This window comes from Nicotiana sylvestris, chromosome 3 (genome assembly GCF_000393655.2).
Source record: "Nicotiana sylvestris chromosome 3, ASM39365v2, whole genome shotgun sequence".
Lineage (NCBI taxonomy): Eukaryota > Viridiplantae > Streptophyta > Magnoliopsida > Solanales > Solanaceae > Nicotiana > Nicotiana sylvestris.
In genome coordinates, this window is record NC_091059.1 from 211,739,393 (window position 1) to 211,754,739 (window position 15,347).

The 15,347-nt window shown below is 36.0% G+C and overlaps 1 protein-coding gene across 4 annotated transcripts in view; it reads right to left on the reverse strand.

Annotated features, from left to right (window-relative positions):
• Positions 1 to 4,098: 4,098 nt before the first annotated feature.
• Positions 4,099 to 15,347, reverse strand: part of LOC104250068 (ABC transporter C family member 13) — a 34,759-nt gene continuing 23,510 nt past the window's right edge. The window contains exons 15-36 of one of the 4 annotated variants that reach the window (XR_011406343.1): positions 14,598 to 14,715; positions 14,392 to 14,508; positions 14,224 to 14,304; positions 13,897 to 14,145; positions 13,070 to 13,171; positions 12,932 to 12,999; positions 12,571 to 12,702; positions 12,325 to 12,472; positions 11,032 to 11,312; positions 10,682 to 10,838; positions 9,992 to 10,167; positions 9,805 to 9,916; positions 9,631 to 9,684; positions 8,752 to 8,874; positions 7,878 to 7,976; positions 7,581 to 7,673; positions 7,378 to 7,488; positions 7,142 to 7,303; positions 6,241 to 6,438; positions 5,891 to 6,080; positions 5,600 to 5,767; positions 4,099 to 4,471 (exon numbers count right to left, since the gene is read on the reverse strand). Coding sequence is in view for 2 of the 4 variants with exons in the window: in XM_070171450.1 (XP_070027551.1) it covers positions 4,391 to 4,471; positions 5,600 to 5,767; positions 5,891 to 6,080; positions 6,241 to 6,428; positions 7,142 to 7,303; positions 7,378 to 7,488; positions 7,581 to 7,673; positions 7,878 to 7,976; positions 8,752 to 8,874; positions 9,631 to 9,684; positions 9,805 to 9,916; positions 9,992 to 10,167; positions 10,682 to 10,838; positions 11,032 to 11,312; positions 12,325 to 12,472; positions 12,571 to 12,702; positions 12,932 to 12,999; positions 13,070 to 13,171; positions 13,897 to 14,145; positions 14,224 to 14,304; positions 14,392 to 14,508; positions 14,598 to 14,715 (3,010 nt within the window). In the remaining 2 variants the exon portion in view is untranslated. Of the gene's footprint in view, positions 4,472 to 5,599; positions 5,768 to 5,890; positions 6,081 to 6,240; positions 6,439 to 7,141; positions 7,304 to 7,377; positions 7,489 to 7,580; positions 7,674 to 7,877; positions 7,977 to 8,751; positions 8,875 to 9,630; positions 9,685 to 9,804; positions 9,917 to 9,991; positions 10,168 to 10,681; positions 10,839 to 11,031; positions 11,313 to 12,324; positions 12,473 to 12,570; positions 12,703 to 12,931; positions 13,000 to 13,069; positions 13,172 to 13,896; positions 14,146 to 14,223; positions 14,305 to 14,391; positions 14,509 to 14,597; positions 14,716 to 15,347 lie in introns of those variants that run through there. The other 3 variants (XM_070171450.1, XR_011406344.1, XM_070171451.1) reach the window with 3 other exon arrangements.

A 15,347-nucleotide genomic window follows, 5' to 3' on the forward strand; every position in this document is an offset into this window, starting at 1 on the left:
GTTGTTGGCCTTGATTTTCTTTTCTCTCGATTCTATTCTCTTAGTAAGCTCCTCGAGCATCCTCATTATAGCAGGATCGCTTGTCGAAGTATTATCACCCGATCTTTCAGGCTCTGGCTCGGTACAACGAGTAACCTCTTGTTCGACCCTATTTGGCGCCCCATGCTGATTTTACAACTGGGCAATGGTGTTTTTTTGGGCTTGCAGCATTTTAAATATTACTTGGAGACTGACTCCTTCATTTCCTCTGCCCTGCGTACATCGACCGTTAGTTTGACCCTCTATGCGTAAGCTTCCTTTGGGGTCTGCGCCTAAATCCATATTCAAAGCAACATGAGAACTGACATCAACCGGGTTAACGGGCGGTGCACCTCTGAGGTCAGCCTGTGGCACCTTGATTCCTGGGGCGATAACATTCTCGTTTTCTCCATGGAGTCCGAAGCCGTTATCGCTATGTGTAGATGCGTTTTGTGAGTTTGACATGATTTAACCTGAAAACAAAATTCTTAAGAAGAAACAAGTGTAAAATAGTGTGTTATACTAGAATTAGCATTGAACAATCACTATTATCCTAAGCCCCACGGTGAGCACCAAACTGTTTACCTCGAAATACGAGTAACAATTAAACTTGTAATATGGTTATAAGGATACATAATCTAATTCAACGCCAATTGATAGATGACTAGACAAATAAATGATTTAAATGATTTAGATAAATCAAACAAGTGTCATTGCAAGCAGTATCGTCCTCGATTGGAACAGGATCAAGATCAAGCGTTAAGAACAATAAGAATAATAGTAAGTTATAAGCAAGTAAGAGAGCAGCATATTGTTATTTCTCAGTCAGTGTTGCCTTACAAATGAACAGGGTTCGTCTTTATATAGTAGAGGAATCCCAAATAAAGTATAACTCTAATTTCGGAAGTAAAATCCATGATTGGTATCAATAACCGATAGCGGTTCTGTCGGTTCCGAGATTCTCGCCGAGATTTGTGGTCGATCACTGATATCTCGCTATTTTGTTGCTCGATGTTGGTCTTGCCCGATCTCGATCCTTCGGTCTTCGTGTCTTCGAGCTCGAGCTCGCTTCAATATGAACTTAAACCTCGAGGCAGACCCTCGAGCGCATAAAATCGGATATGCTCGATTTTAACCATATACAGAAGATTCGAACTTCCAGACACAATTTTTGAACTTTAGGATACGATGTCCTGAAATTTGAACTTTGAGGTTTAAACTCTAGGACATCGTGTCCTAAAGTGTGAGCGAAATTGACTAATTTTTTAAATATATTGTAAACTATGGATATATTTTAAATAGCATGTTTAGAAGTGGCTACATGGTGTCATTTCCACAAAGATGAAACTATTTCATAACTCATAATAACCATTAAGGGTCCGTTTGGTACAATGGTGGAATATCCCAATAGAATTAGTTATCCCACCTTCTATATGAGATTAAGTAATCCCACTATTTTAGGACAAAATTTATCTCACGATTAGTTAATTCCTATAAGAAAACATGAAATAAATTTAGTCCTAATTTCTATACCAGGATATCCACCGTATCCCATTAACCAAACGAACCCTTATTGTTATTTCTAACTGTTTCATTGTAGTCTTACAAGTAACAATTTTTGTATTTCCACCTAAAATTTTGTAAATGTGTCAAAGTCTGCTATGTATCTCCTCCAACTATTTTATTTCTTCCATTGTTAAACTAATGGAGTAGCAACTAGCAAATATCTGGAGATAGTAGTTATTTGAGATGTGGGAAAAAGAATGTCAGAATTACCCTAAAATGAGCATTGGATCCATGAAGTTGTAGTGATATAATTAAAGAATGGGAAAACTGAAAAAGAAAAAGGAAAGCAAGGAAGAAAGTAATAGGGAGTAATAAAAGTAAAAGAAACAAAACTAATGGCTTTTGAGAGGGAAAAGAAACAAAAAAAAAAAAAAAAAGAGATGATGGTTATAATAGGATATCCTAAAAGAGAAACAAATGATGTCCCAAATGTCACAATTCAAAGGAATAAGGCATATGGCAACCGAATGGATGGAGATGCTTTGTCTCCTTATCTTATTGTCTAATTTGTCTATGATCACGTCTCTATCCCACTTCTACTTTCTTTAATTTGCTTTTCAAGCAAAGCAACTTTATTATTATACTGATTTGACTTGATTAGTCACATTATCAGTATGTATTATATACTTAGTAAATCCATTATATTATCATCAAGAAAGAAAGTATGTTTATTTTGTGGAAACTAAAAATATTAGGTTGTGTTATCTAGAATTGGTCCAACTTTGCCCACAGAAGCTTTGGCTCTATTCCTTTCCTTCGTGAAGACGCACATGTAGTAGTAGGCACAATGGCAAAATCAAACACATCAGCGGCGGAGACACAAATGATAAAGATCGATAAATACTAACTCGGATCAAATATTTATATCTAACTATAAACCACGATAGAGATTCTTTGAGGCGTAATTCTAAGACTGTTTTGCGCAAAAGCTTCATTTCATGCCGTGGAAACAAGCATGTGACCAACAGTGGCGGAGGCAGAATTTTCGTTAAGGGGTTAAAAAAAAAATGGAAAAAATATTATAGCGAATGGTTTTGAACCAATGACCTCACAAAGGTTTTGAATCCGGCCCCTCGACCACTAAGTTCAAGGGGATTCAAAATATAATATCTAGAGGTAAAAAATAAATTTTGCTTTATATATACAGTGTAATTTTTCGGCGAAGGGGGTGAGTTCGGGTGAACCCCTTCCGCCCCCCTAAATCCGCTCGGGTTCAAGCCGTGGAAATAGCCTCTTGTAAAAATGCAGGGTAAGACTGCATACAATAGAATCCTATGGTCCGACCCTTTCCCAGACACTGCGCATAACGGGAGCTTAATGCACCGGGCCGCCGTTCATTTCATATGATAATTGTTGTAAACTCACAATTGCTTTCTTGTGCATAGCACTTATCAGGGAGCAAGCAAAAGAACATGGCATGCCTGTGCCTGGTGGAGGATTGATGGGACAATTTTCAACAACAATAAGGTAAACAGTCTAAAGAGCAAAGAGAATACTGCTTTATTTTCTTGCTAGCTACTATTCATAGTAATGCTTTCATTGTTTGTCTTCAAAATTCTCTTTTTCGTTTAATGTTAACTAACTTTTTGGGCCGGTGTAAAATCATTGTCTAGTCGTATTCACCGAAAAATGCACGAGTAAGCATTTGCCTTTAGCTTTATGCTTTACCCTTTAGGGAACAGTGACAACAAAGGCTTCTAATGATGGAAGAACAACACAATAGTTGAATAATTTTCCTCCATCTACATTTTCAAGTGTAAGTGTAAAAAGTATTTAATATCAATCCGGGAACCAAATTTTCATAACTTTAAAAATAAAATTTACATGTTAACAAACTATATAATAGTACTATAAATTACAAATTTTCTGTACTACAGTCAAACCTCTCTATAACAGTCTTGTTTGTTCCGAATATTTTTTAATGTTATAGTGAGCACTGTTGTAGAAAATATATATTATAATATAAAATTATAGAAAGATCTGACTGTATTCTTCTGCCACTAAGAATAGCTAAGGCACGCTAATCTTGAATTTCTATTTCCCTAGCTCCAGGCACATAAAAAAAGCTCAAAGTTTGGACTTTCTTTTCTATTTAACTTTGCGTGTAAGTCCGCTATAAGATGAGGATGGTCATGACTAAGATTGGAGATTAGTCCAACTTTATATCTCCATTTGTTGGTCAGTCACCAACAAAAAGCATGTAGGGAAAAAAACCATATATCTTTTTTCCTTCAAAAGGAAAATTTTAATAGAGACTATATGCTATACCATTCCATGTTGTTCAAGTTGGGCAACCTTTATCATTTATGGTAATTAAAAGATCAGGATATCCATATTCTTTGGTTTGGTCTGTGCATTATATATTGCTTAACCACAACTGTAGTAGCATAATTCCTTCCAATTACTCTAAAAGGTTTGTATGAGAATTGTGCAAAGCATATGCTTATTCGACGATCTTAAAGTTTGGAGTTTGGTATCATTTCATTTTTACTCAAAGGTAGTTTTACCAAAATGTGAACAATAACATCTTAATGGCACTTATCATGCATAAATATTCCCACAAGTCCATAGAAGTTAAACCCTTGCACATCTACCATTCTTTTTTCCAGCAGCTTTTTGAGCTAAGATAATGGTTTTATTGTACAACAACTTCACGCTTGAAGATTTGGTTCAGCCTACATTAATACTTTAGCAACCATTAGAACTAAAACAAGAGTAAGTTTGAAGGTGGATAGTTGCTCTACTATGCAACATCTTCCAGTCGCCGAACTAGTTTTCTAAAACCTAAGTCATCATCGGAGATGCATCACACATTTGAAGCTTTGGCGAAGCTGAAAAATATGGATGACTGATCTTCTAGAAGAATCCGCGGGTTACCCTGTTCAACCTGGAAACGAAAAAAGGAAAGATGAGAATCTGGATCAATCTCATTTTGGATGACATTTCCATCTTTAATATAGCCTAACACCATGAAAGCAATTTAACAATTGAAGAATGTTCATCAGTTGACAGATCAACATACAGTATGCGCACTAAATTGAATGCCAACACTTGTTTGGTGGTTCATATCAGCAGCCTTAAAGATGTAGGTAATGCAAGTAAAACATAATAAATGAATGGCAACAAAACCAAAAATAAATGATGAGGCAGAATTAAGTTAAGGATAATGTCTCTGACCATTGTGTTGCCCTACTTTCCAGATAAGTATAATACAAAATAATTAATCTGAGGAGACTTAAATACGTCAGGGGAAGGAATATGCAATATGTTGGAATGTTCACCGTGAAATCTTACTACAGAGAACTCATAAAATATGATTCAGAGCTGAGAACTAATTGGCCTTGGAAGCTGATCTGGAAGACGTTTTCTCAACTAAAGTGGCCTGCTTTGGATGGATGGTGGCACAAGAAGCATGCCTGAGTCAAGACAATTTGAGGAGAGGATTTATTATTTGTAGCATATGCTATCTATGTGAGAGCTCATGTGAATCAGTTGATCATCTTTTTCTGCATTGTCAATATTATACCTGGCAGATTTGGACCATGTTTATAGCTATTTTTCGTGTTCAAGGTGTGATGCCCGAGAAGTTCAGAGATTTTTTAGGATGCTGGAGATCAATCTATGCTGGGAAGTGTAAGAAAAAGGTCTGGATTGCCATCCCATTATGCATTGCATGGACAATTTGGATGGAGACAAATAGGAGATGTTTTGATGGCAAAAAGGAGCAACTTCAAGTTCTGAAATTTAGATGCATTCAAAATTTGTACTATTGGAGGAGTGGAAACTGTGTTTATAATTTTCAGGATGTGCTAGACTTGTTAGATTTTATAGAGATCTGATGTACCAAGTGTAGTGTTTTTTTTATTCTGCTGCATTATTCTCTTGATACTGCATATTAATAAAATTTTACCTTTTCAAAAAATAAAAAACTTACTAGTCAGCTAGTTGTGTTATATTTCATTCGATGTCTAGACATAGTTTAAAGGAGGTAAGCTTGTCAAGACAGTAAGTTTACCAGAAACCCTCTATCCAAAATCAGGATATTGTCCACGTTCAAAACTGTGGAAATGCGATGGGCAATTGTGATAACCGTTGTTCCCTGGCATTCAGTGGCTAGAGTTTTCTGTAGTTTTGAAGTTGTTTCAGTGTCCACATTTGCCGTGCATTCATCCAAGCAAAGTACCTGCAGAAAAATGTAAACTGTCATTACTCTCTCCCATTACTATAAAATCTTCCCTCATCAAAAAAACTCTCTCCCATTTCTTGTACACACTTCCGCACTATTTCCATTTACACATTATACTACCTTACAAGACTTGAGGAGAGCACGTGCAAGGCAGATTAGCTGCTTTTGACCAACGGAGAATGCTGTTCCAGACCCTTTCAGTTGAACATCCAGTCCACCTACTGCTTCTACCTCCTCCTTGATGTGGCATTTTTCTAGGACATTCCAGATCTCAAAATCCATGTTCTCTTGCAATGGATCTAGATTTTTCCTGAGATGTTTATATTACGCAGACATGTAAAGGAAGGCATATTTCCAACCAATCATCATTAATATACACACATGCTGTTACAGAGGGAAAAAGGAAGGGAATGTTCTAAGAAAATATGACACAAGAGAAGTAACAAGTAATGTCAGTCTATGCCAATTACCTTATCGATCCTTCAAACAAGAATGGAGCCTGAGGAACAACAGCGAAGCTTGAACGGAGACATCTGACAGAAACACCAGCAATGTTTACGCCATCAACCATGATTGATCCTCCACATGTTGGGTAGAGCCGAAATAGGGCGTTCAAAATACTTGATTTTCCTGCACCTGTTCTTCCAATTATACCAACCTGATAGATACTAGGACAACCTTAAACTTCAATATCACTGGAGTCTGGAGGAGCTAACACCAAAGAAACACAAAATATCACATTATCCCTCCTAGCTGTGTCTTGACAATTTGCCTTTGACACCTTTGATCATTTTGATATCCTTCAAGGAAAAGACTCAGGATCTAGTGGCTAGAAAACTCTCTCCAAGAAACCCCAACAAAAGTATAATAAACTTTCCAATAGCGAAAGTTAAATTTTTTAAAGATTCTTAAGGGTAGGAGAATCTGGATGATAAACTAGGCAAATGGTGCAAATTAGAACATCACCGCGGTTAACTATTACGCTTCCAAAAGCTAACATTAGCATCACTAACTCTTAGTGACTGGAAAATCTGGATAGTGGAAGCACCAAATAGTGTTAGTGAATTAGCTTCATCTTCACACAACGGTCCTATTCACTATGATCGTCTAAAGTTCCAGTGAAACACTTTCACTATAATTGCAATGAAAACAAGATTATATTGGCCTGATGACTTGATATAAAAAGTGAACAAGCAACAGATTTCCTGAAGCAAATGTCTTAATTTAATATAAGGACATTACAATAACTTAATTTTCAACCGTCATCTCTCTCTTAGATAGATTTAGGCCATCTTATTGACATATGCGATTTTGCAAGTGTCAGATTTGCAACTAAAGGACATGGTAGATATTCAAAGTAGACAAACAGACCTGTGTTCCCCCAGCAATGTCGAAAGAAACACCACACAAAGCAGGAGGCAGTTGTGGCTTGTACTTAAGAGTCACATTGACAAAATTGATCTCTCCTTGATGTGGCCATTGTGGATGTAAGGGATGTCCTCCAACATCTTCTTCTTGAGGAACATCCATATACTAGAATGGGGAGTAAAAAGGAGTTCTCAACTTGTGTGATAAGCTTTTTATGAATTGTATCTTAATTTAGTTACCTGTAGGATCCTCTCAATAGAAACCATCTCTTTCTCTGTTTCCGTGAAACTTGTTAAGAAGCTTCCAAGTAAAGATACAATTGGAGCCGCATATGAGAGAGCCAAGCCAATCTGTTCATATAGAATCAGTACATCAAATTCAAGGAAGATTATGATTGCTTTGCAGAAAAGTGTCAAGAGCAAAAGAACCACTTAAAACTTACCAACCCTGGCGTACCTAAACTGATGGGGAGGTATCCATGAGAACCAATAACTGCCATCACCGCGATGAATGACACGATAAAAGCTGCGAGCAACTGGAAAATTTAAATCTTTCAGTAGCAACTATAGCATCTAGTAATCATGACAATATCAATTTTTGAGTATTATGATATGACTTACAAAAATGAGAAAATGTGTGCATGCCAAAGTTCACAATTCACATTGTCAAACTTAAGAACATGGTGACACAAAAATCAGAAGTAGTTCCACTAAAGTGGTACTGACAGCGCAAGACATACCTGAAGGCGCAGGGAGAGCCACAAACTCGCTGTTACTTCTGAATACGAAGTCCTCTGATATGTCATCAGATGCTGATTAAATTTGAGCAGAAAAAAAAACTGCCAAAAAATATAGTTTGTTTGAATTTTCTAAATGGAAAAACACGAATGTTGGTTAATGAGTTCTTAAAAATGCGGGAATACACAGCATTCAAATGATATTTTCCACACTAAGGTAGCAATGGGTCTTTCTGTTTGGCAACAAGAGGAGGCTAAAAGGTGCACTTAATGATGCGGTTTATAAAGCGTGGGATAAACTATGTTCCCTAATTGTGTGATGTACAAGGGAAATTACTAAGGTACTGTGACATTCACTGCAATCATACTGTTCCTCTATGTAATAGGGGTGTTAGATACCTATTATATATATAGGTATATGCTGAAACTAGGGAAGGACAGGATAAAAGAAAAAACTCACATGAGGAAGAATAATTACTTGTGATCATGTTCTGTCAAACAGATGCATTTTTTCAAAAGAAAGATAACACAAGTGTTTCACTCTCCTATCAGAATTAGATTTTATCTAAATGTATATTGTAGTATCATGCTAAAACTGTCAGAAATCCAAGGTAAGAGAAGAAAAGCATAGTAACTGGACTAGAATTTAGTAGGGAAATTTTAGACAACAGGAACTTCTTTAAGTAACTCCTTCCCTGCGATCAAAGATGTGATTGACCCCAACAGGTAAAGCAGTCAAAAGTTCTTTCAAGAGGGCACAAATGGAAAAGCACAAGCTCTGATTAGCAGTAATGAAAATTTATATCCTCTTGAAAGAAAAGACAAAGATGCTCCTGCGAGAGTTATCTCATTTAATTGAAAAACAGGATATAATTACCTCACATTTAAAGCCTCTTATTGTTGATGATCCATCCAGAGTCTCCGTAAAAGATGCATATATAGGTGACCGAGATACACTGTCAAGTCTACGCAACTCACGTGATGTTGACCTATAGTACAGCTGAAGATCTTATCATCAGCTATTCTGTCTTACAGCCTCTAATAAATCATATTATGGAAGTGAAACTACCTATTCCAGTGGCTAAGGGCTCCATATTATTCAGCATCTAAATATTTCATATGGGACTTTGAGAAAAAGGTTATTAAAATAACCTTTAATAACATTCTAGCAATTGTGGATCACTAGCATGACTTCTCAGATTGTGCTTAAGATCAAAAGAGAAATAAAAAGAGATTCAAAGAGAAACTTTGATTTTTTTTATTTGTTCATATTTGAAGCAGCACAAATAGATCAATAGATGCATTATACTGCAAAATTTCTTTCTATGAATACCCATACTTGGCAAGCATTATATCTTACAAAGGAAAAATCTAGTTTCTTCGGAAATGATACACCAAGTTTCACTAAGCTACAACGAATAAATAGCCTACATAATGATGTGTCTATTCCAATAAATGATACTCAAATATCAAGTAAAACATAAGTTGTTCAGATAGGAGATGTGACTACTATCCTTTCTCTTATCTAAATGATGAAAACATAAAAGCGCTGATGAGATAGAAATGGAAGTAACACATCCGAAAGAGAATACAATAATGCTAAAACATAGAATGAGCACGAAAAGAAGACCACGAAAGGAACAAAAAGATCTACATTCATTACACTGTTTACTATCATCCTGATATTACTTGGCTTTGATCAAAACACCACTTCACTTTACCAATCAGTGAGATATATAGAAATTTTGGAACGCACCTGTAATTTTCTGTAGATGTACCAGAAAGGCATTAAGAGAAACAAAAACATGACCTGCATATAAGCAGAACCTATTAGAATCAGAAGTTCTAACAAGCAAAACATGGACTGCAGTACTTACAAAATTGCAAAAAAGAAACCGTGAAAAGTTCTGAAACAAGGAACTAGCCATACCTGCACGTATGAAAGAACTACAGCAATCCCCAAAAGGCCAACAAAATTAGCTAGCAGAATATTGAGAATAAAGGGAAGAGAATCGTCAATTGTGTAGAGATCTGAAGACAATCTGTATAGTCCAGTCAGTACATATTATGTAATGTCAAAAGAAAGAACATTTAATTTCTTAGTGAATCAGATATACCTGTTTATAATTCTCCCAGTTGGGTTCAGATCAAAGAAGCTAATAGGTGCACTTATAAGCTTCTCTAATAATCGATCATGCACCTTAACAGCGGCGCGTAGCCCACCAAATGCAAATGAAAATGCCCTCACTAAAGTTAGCAAGGAATTTGCCAGACAGAAAAGAGAGAGTGTAGCCTGCAACATCAATAAAACAGTCAAGCATACTGATAACTAGTCAATCATGAGCTGTATATCACCAAGAAAGGCATGGTGACTTCTCCAACTCCACCTTTACATTTGAGAGAATGAACGAATGAGTTGGGCGCAGGGGGGGGGGGGGAACTAAACATGGTTAGTGCCAACGGTGATGAAATATACTAAAAAGAATACATTCTTTCTTCACAAACCGAGTTACTACTTTTGAGATGGGGACCAACGGAATTTTCTAAGAAAGCCTCATGCCTCGAAACCAGATCTTCTCTTGATAATAGGAGAAGAATAGGAGAAAACAATATATTGAGCAACAACATAGCTCTTCAATATTCTTCCATTTTAGGAGAGTCTTACAATGAAATTTTTAATTTCAAAAAAAAGCATAATAAAGCTTTATTATGATTTATTTCATTCCTCAAAATAAACCATAATAAATCTGGGGAAAGAAAATAACTTGGTGAGAGAATCTACACAATTTAAGTAGTTGGTTAGTTACCAGGTAAAAGTTTGTTGAATATGCTTTCTGGTTTCTTCCACTTGCATCAACCCAATACGAGAGCCACATATCATTTCCATTACGAGAAGCTTGCATCAAAACCGCAGAGAGACATGTTAAAGCTGTGATGAACCAACCAACAAAAGCAGCATAGCTCCTGCGAGTCATATAATGATGAAATCATCAAACTGAAAAATTTATCACAGGCAGGATCTTTCTTTAAACAGTCAAATGGAGCTACATGGATAGTGAGGATCTTTATGCCAACTACGATTAGCTTGGGATTGAGGTGTAATGTTGATATCTTTGTTGTAGAATTATTTTCATGCTAAAATAAAATAACAACTCACTTGTATACAGTGAGTTCGACTTTTCCTTCTTTCCGAGCCTCTGATTCATCAGTCACTTGATTTCCACCAGGAGTACATATAAAATCGCCCTCTGAAACTTTCTGCTGGATCTCACTAGAAATATTTGATTTTTTATCCTGCCGTTGAACTTCAGAACAAGTGCTAAGTTCATCGATTGTTGAGAATGCTACATCAGAAGAACAAGAAAACTCAGTTGGATTCCCCACCCACTGCACACGTCCTTTATCCATCACAATTACCAAGTCTGCGGCAGATATTGCCTATAAAGTAAAAGAATAGATTATTATATGGAAGACAGGCACTACTTTAGATATCGTAAATGAATGGTCCTCTGGGTTGCCAACGACTAGTTAACTTATTAACAAAGATGTTAGATGTGCTCGATTTGTTTCTAACCTGAGATTAATGCATCTTTTCTGATTATAAATGCATTTTTAGTTCTTTCTTGAACAAGAGATTACAAAACAGAAATACACCTTTTCTAATTTTTTATGCCTTTCCATTCTTTTGCCTAGTCTTCTGATAAAATGGCCAATATACAGTAGTAAATTGCTTCACAACATAATTTGGTGCATGAATCAACATCACTAACCTTGTGACACACATACGGATAGTGGAACTTCATGTCATTAGAAAGAAAGATAAATAATGTTGCATGTGTAGATTTTCCAGAAATGCACTGGGAACAACTGAAGCAAAATTTAACTATATATTACACTTAATCTACAGATCCTTGTTAAATGAGCCAAGTTCAATTTACCCCAGCAACTAACAATTACTGTTACTACAACTGGAATTAAGAAACAATTGTTCTATATTCGATCGGTTTCAGCTGAATATAGAAGGGAAGAAAAACTATTAAAGTGAAGATAAAACTACACAGAACCCATTGCATGATGAAAGGAAATTTTCGTGTATCATTTAGCTCAATTAGCAATGTCTACTAGTCTTTTCTGAAAGCAAGGTGGCTCCCACTTGCAAATACAATGAGCTGCGAAAATCAATGGCTTGTATATCCATATACAAAATATAGCATCACATTATCTCCATAATGATTATATCAAAATTGCCCTTGCTCATTATTTAATAGAAGTTTCTATCAATATTTTCATGGTATCTCCTTTTTCTTCCTTATAATCTTTGACCGAAACTAAAATTTCTACAAGTCTTATATAAGAATAAACAACTATGAATTGAGTTTAAAATAAAGGTATAGAAACCTGAAAAAACTCTATTATATCCAGCACTAAAAGGAAGTTGTGAATGGAAAACCTGAAAGTTATGTGTGCAAAGGATGCGCGTATGCTGACTCATTAGAGGGCCGAGAATTGCATTATGTAAAATTGAAAAACCAACATGTACATCAACTGCACTGAGGATATCATCAAGTAGGTAAATTTCCGCATCATGATAGATGGCTCTGTCAGATACAGAAAAGTTGTCAGAAGAAGAGACAATTCACTTACTCACAGTCACTAGACAAATACCTTGCAATTTGAAGACAGAGAATTGCATCACCTGGCAAGAGCAAGACGAGCTCTCTGTCCGCCAGATAAGTTAAATCCTTTTTCTCCAACAGAGGCCATATCACCTCCCATCATTCTGGAAATATCGAAGTCCAAGGAACAAGCTTGTAATACTTCCGAGTATCTGCTCTCATCAAAATCCAATAAGCTTCTGTTAGATAGTGATTCCTCAATAAACCTTCAGACAATGAATTTTTAAGGGTCCAAGGCATACAAAACATCATCTCAATGGTCAATGAGGGTAATAGCAGAATTGGGTCTTTGGAAATGCAAAACTGAGAACTGAAAATTGATGCAACTGAAACTATCCAAACAAATTCTTATTGCCTTGTCAAAAGGTAAATGAAATAGACCTCCTTGGGTCATAGTCTCTCCCAAACAAAATGTTATCACGTATGGTTCCTGAGAGAATCCAAGCAACCTGAAAAGATAGGCAAAATATGACATCAGGAGTGCTACATACACATCAACACTACCAGCTGTTTGTTCACCTGCGGTACATATGCAATTGAACCAGTCTGGTACACAGATCCGTTAATTAACCTCGTCTCCCCCAAAATCAAATTCAACAAGGATGATTTACCAGACCCAACCTGCAGGTAAAAGATCTGTTATAAGAGAAATAATAGTTTTGCTGGAAAGGAACCTTGCACAATATAATCATTAGATACAGCTACATGTCCAAGAAAATCAGTGTATCACTTCTGCTACACCCATTACTATGGTGGAAAGGGAGGTATAACTTCTTATTATACTAGAGCATTGCACCGTCGTAGTTTCTTTCCGTATAGTTAGAACCACCAAACTGGTTACTAAGGTGAATTAAACTAAAGAAGGTGCCAATGGTAGACTGTAGGTAGTAAGAGTATAAAAAGATCATAGAGATATTGATTCAAATTTTCTTTTCTGAGATTATAATCATTTCTCCAACTCCATCTAACAGGATATGGTGAAAAGGAAAAACCCAAATAGCACGAGTCATACATATATAGTACCCTCAGTAGCTCAGATTTCACAAACTTTTGCACCATTAAGAAGCAGAGGCTTTGCAATGACAATTCTAAACATATGTCCATTTCCAAGACAAAGTATACATATATCAAATATCTCTTGATCCAAAATGTTAAATAGTCAAGTCTGTGTTTTCTACAACAACATATGAAATGTCATCCCATAACCCATAAGCTTGTAAACGGTCAAAAGGACAAAGCTTTAAGATACTCCCAATTCCATGTCAGATGAGGCTGGTCACAATTTTCTCACATTGATAAGCTCAGAGCTTTAAAATAAATCATTTATAACAGCAATAGAGTTTTACCTCTCCAACTACTGCAACCACTAAACCTTTCGGAATAAGAAGATTAACAGGATCCAAAACCAAATCCATTTCCTTCTGGTCATGGCACGACCATGTGCAAGATGCATCACGGATGACAACAGCCACATCTTGCAATTCGGTCTGCTTATCAGAGGAAGAGAAAAACGAACAATTGCTTGGTTGTTCCATGTTTGTCTCCCGCTCAAAACAGGATAGATACTTGCATAACCTCCTGGAAGATATTACAGCCTGCAAAACAAAAGATTCAACAATTTTTATAAAATAAAGGAGGATAATTTCTCAAACAAAAGAATTTTCACAACTCACATCAATTAACCCATTGATGACCCAAGGGAATGAGTTTAATGGAGAAATCAAGTTATTAAACAGTGCGACACAAGTGAAAACCTGCAATTTTAACCAAACAATTAGGCAACATATGATTATTAAAAAATTGCGCAATTAAGCAAGTTACTTTAGATTCTCTGATTGTACCGTTGCTGCATCAAGTTGATGGCCCATCAAAGTATAGAGTCCAAATGTGAACAACGAGAAAAGTGTTGGTGTTGTTGCCCAGAAGAAAACGCACCATGAATCCAAGTATTTCCTAGTCTGACAGGAAAATCTAAGTTTAAGATTTAAGTCACATGGCTCATTCTATCAAGCGTAAAGTACTAGAAAGATGACAGATATTGTCTCACTGATAGGTATTTCACTTCTTCCGATCTCGTCTTCATCAGCCAACTTGCAAAAAGTAGCTCCCAACTATACATTTTCAAAGTACGTATATGTGTTAAAATCTCCGCTGTCATTCTAACCCTGCAAAAAGTCATGGACAATGGATCGTAACAAACATAAGGAATGCTAACTAGAAAACTCAAAAGACATAACTCATTACTTCTTTGTACTTCATTGAAAAAATCTGCACGTGATTTTCATCCAAGACATTTCTTCCTTCCCACCCTAAGCACTATACACAAAAAAAAACTGTCTTCTAAATATTTTTCTTCAACAAATAGAAGCATCAGCTGATGCTTAATTCTGAAAAGAATCCAACCAGCAGTTTCTTATTTGTGAAGAAACAAGATGGATAATGATAAACAACCCTAATAACATGAGGACAGGATCGAACTAAGGATGGAAAGTCAACAGCTTAAAGGAAAGCTTCTCTTAAACTATCTTGTTAGGAGTAGGACACACACATATATATATATATAGGGCTATATATATATATATATATATATATATATATATATATATATATATATATATATATATATATATATATAGGACTCATTGTATCATAATTAACATATGTGAATAATATCAGATTTTTCTCCCGTACATTCTCACATGGTATCAGAGCTTTAGTGAAAAGAGATCGCCGTGCGTTATTCCAGCGACATCCGGGAAGAAAGAACTCAGTCACCGTGCGATTTTCTGGTGATCTA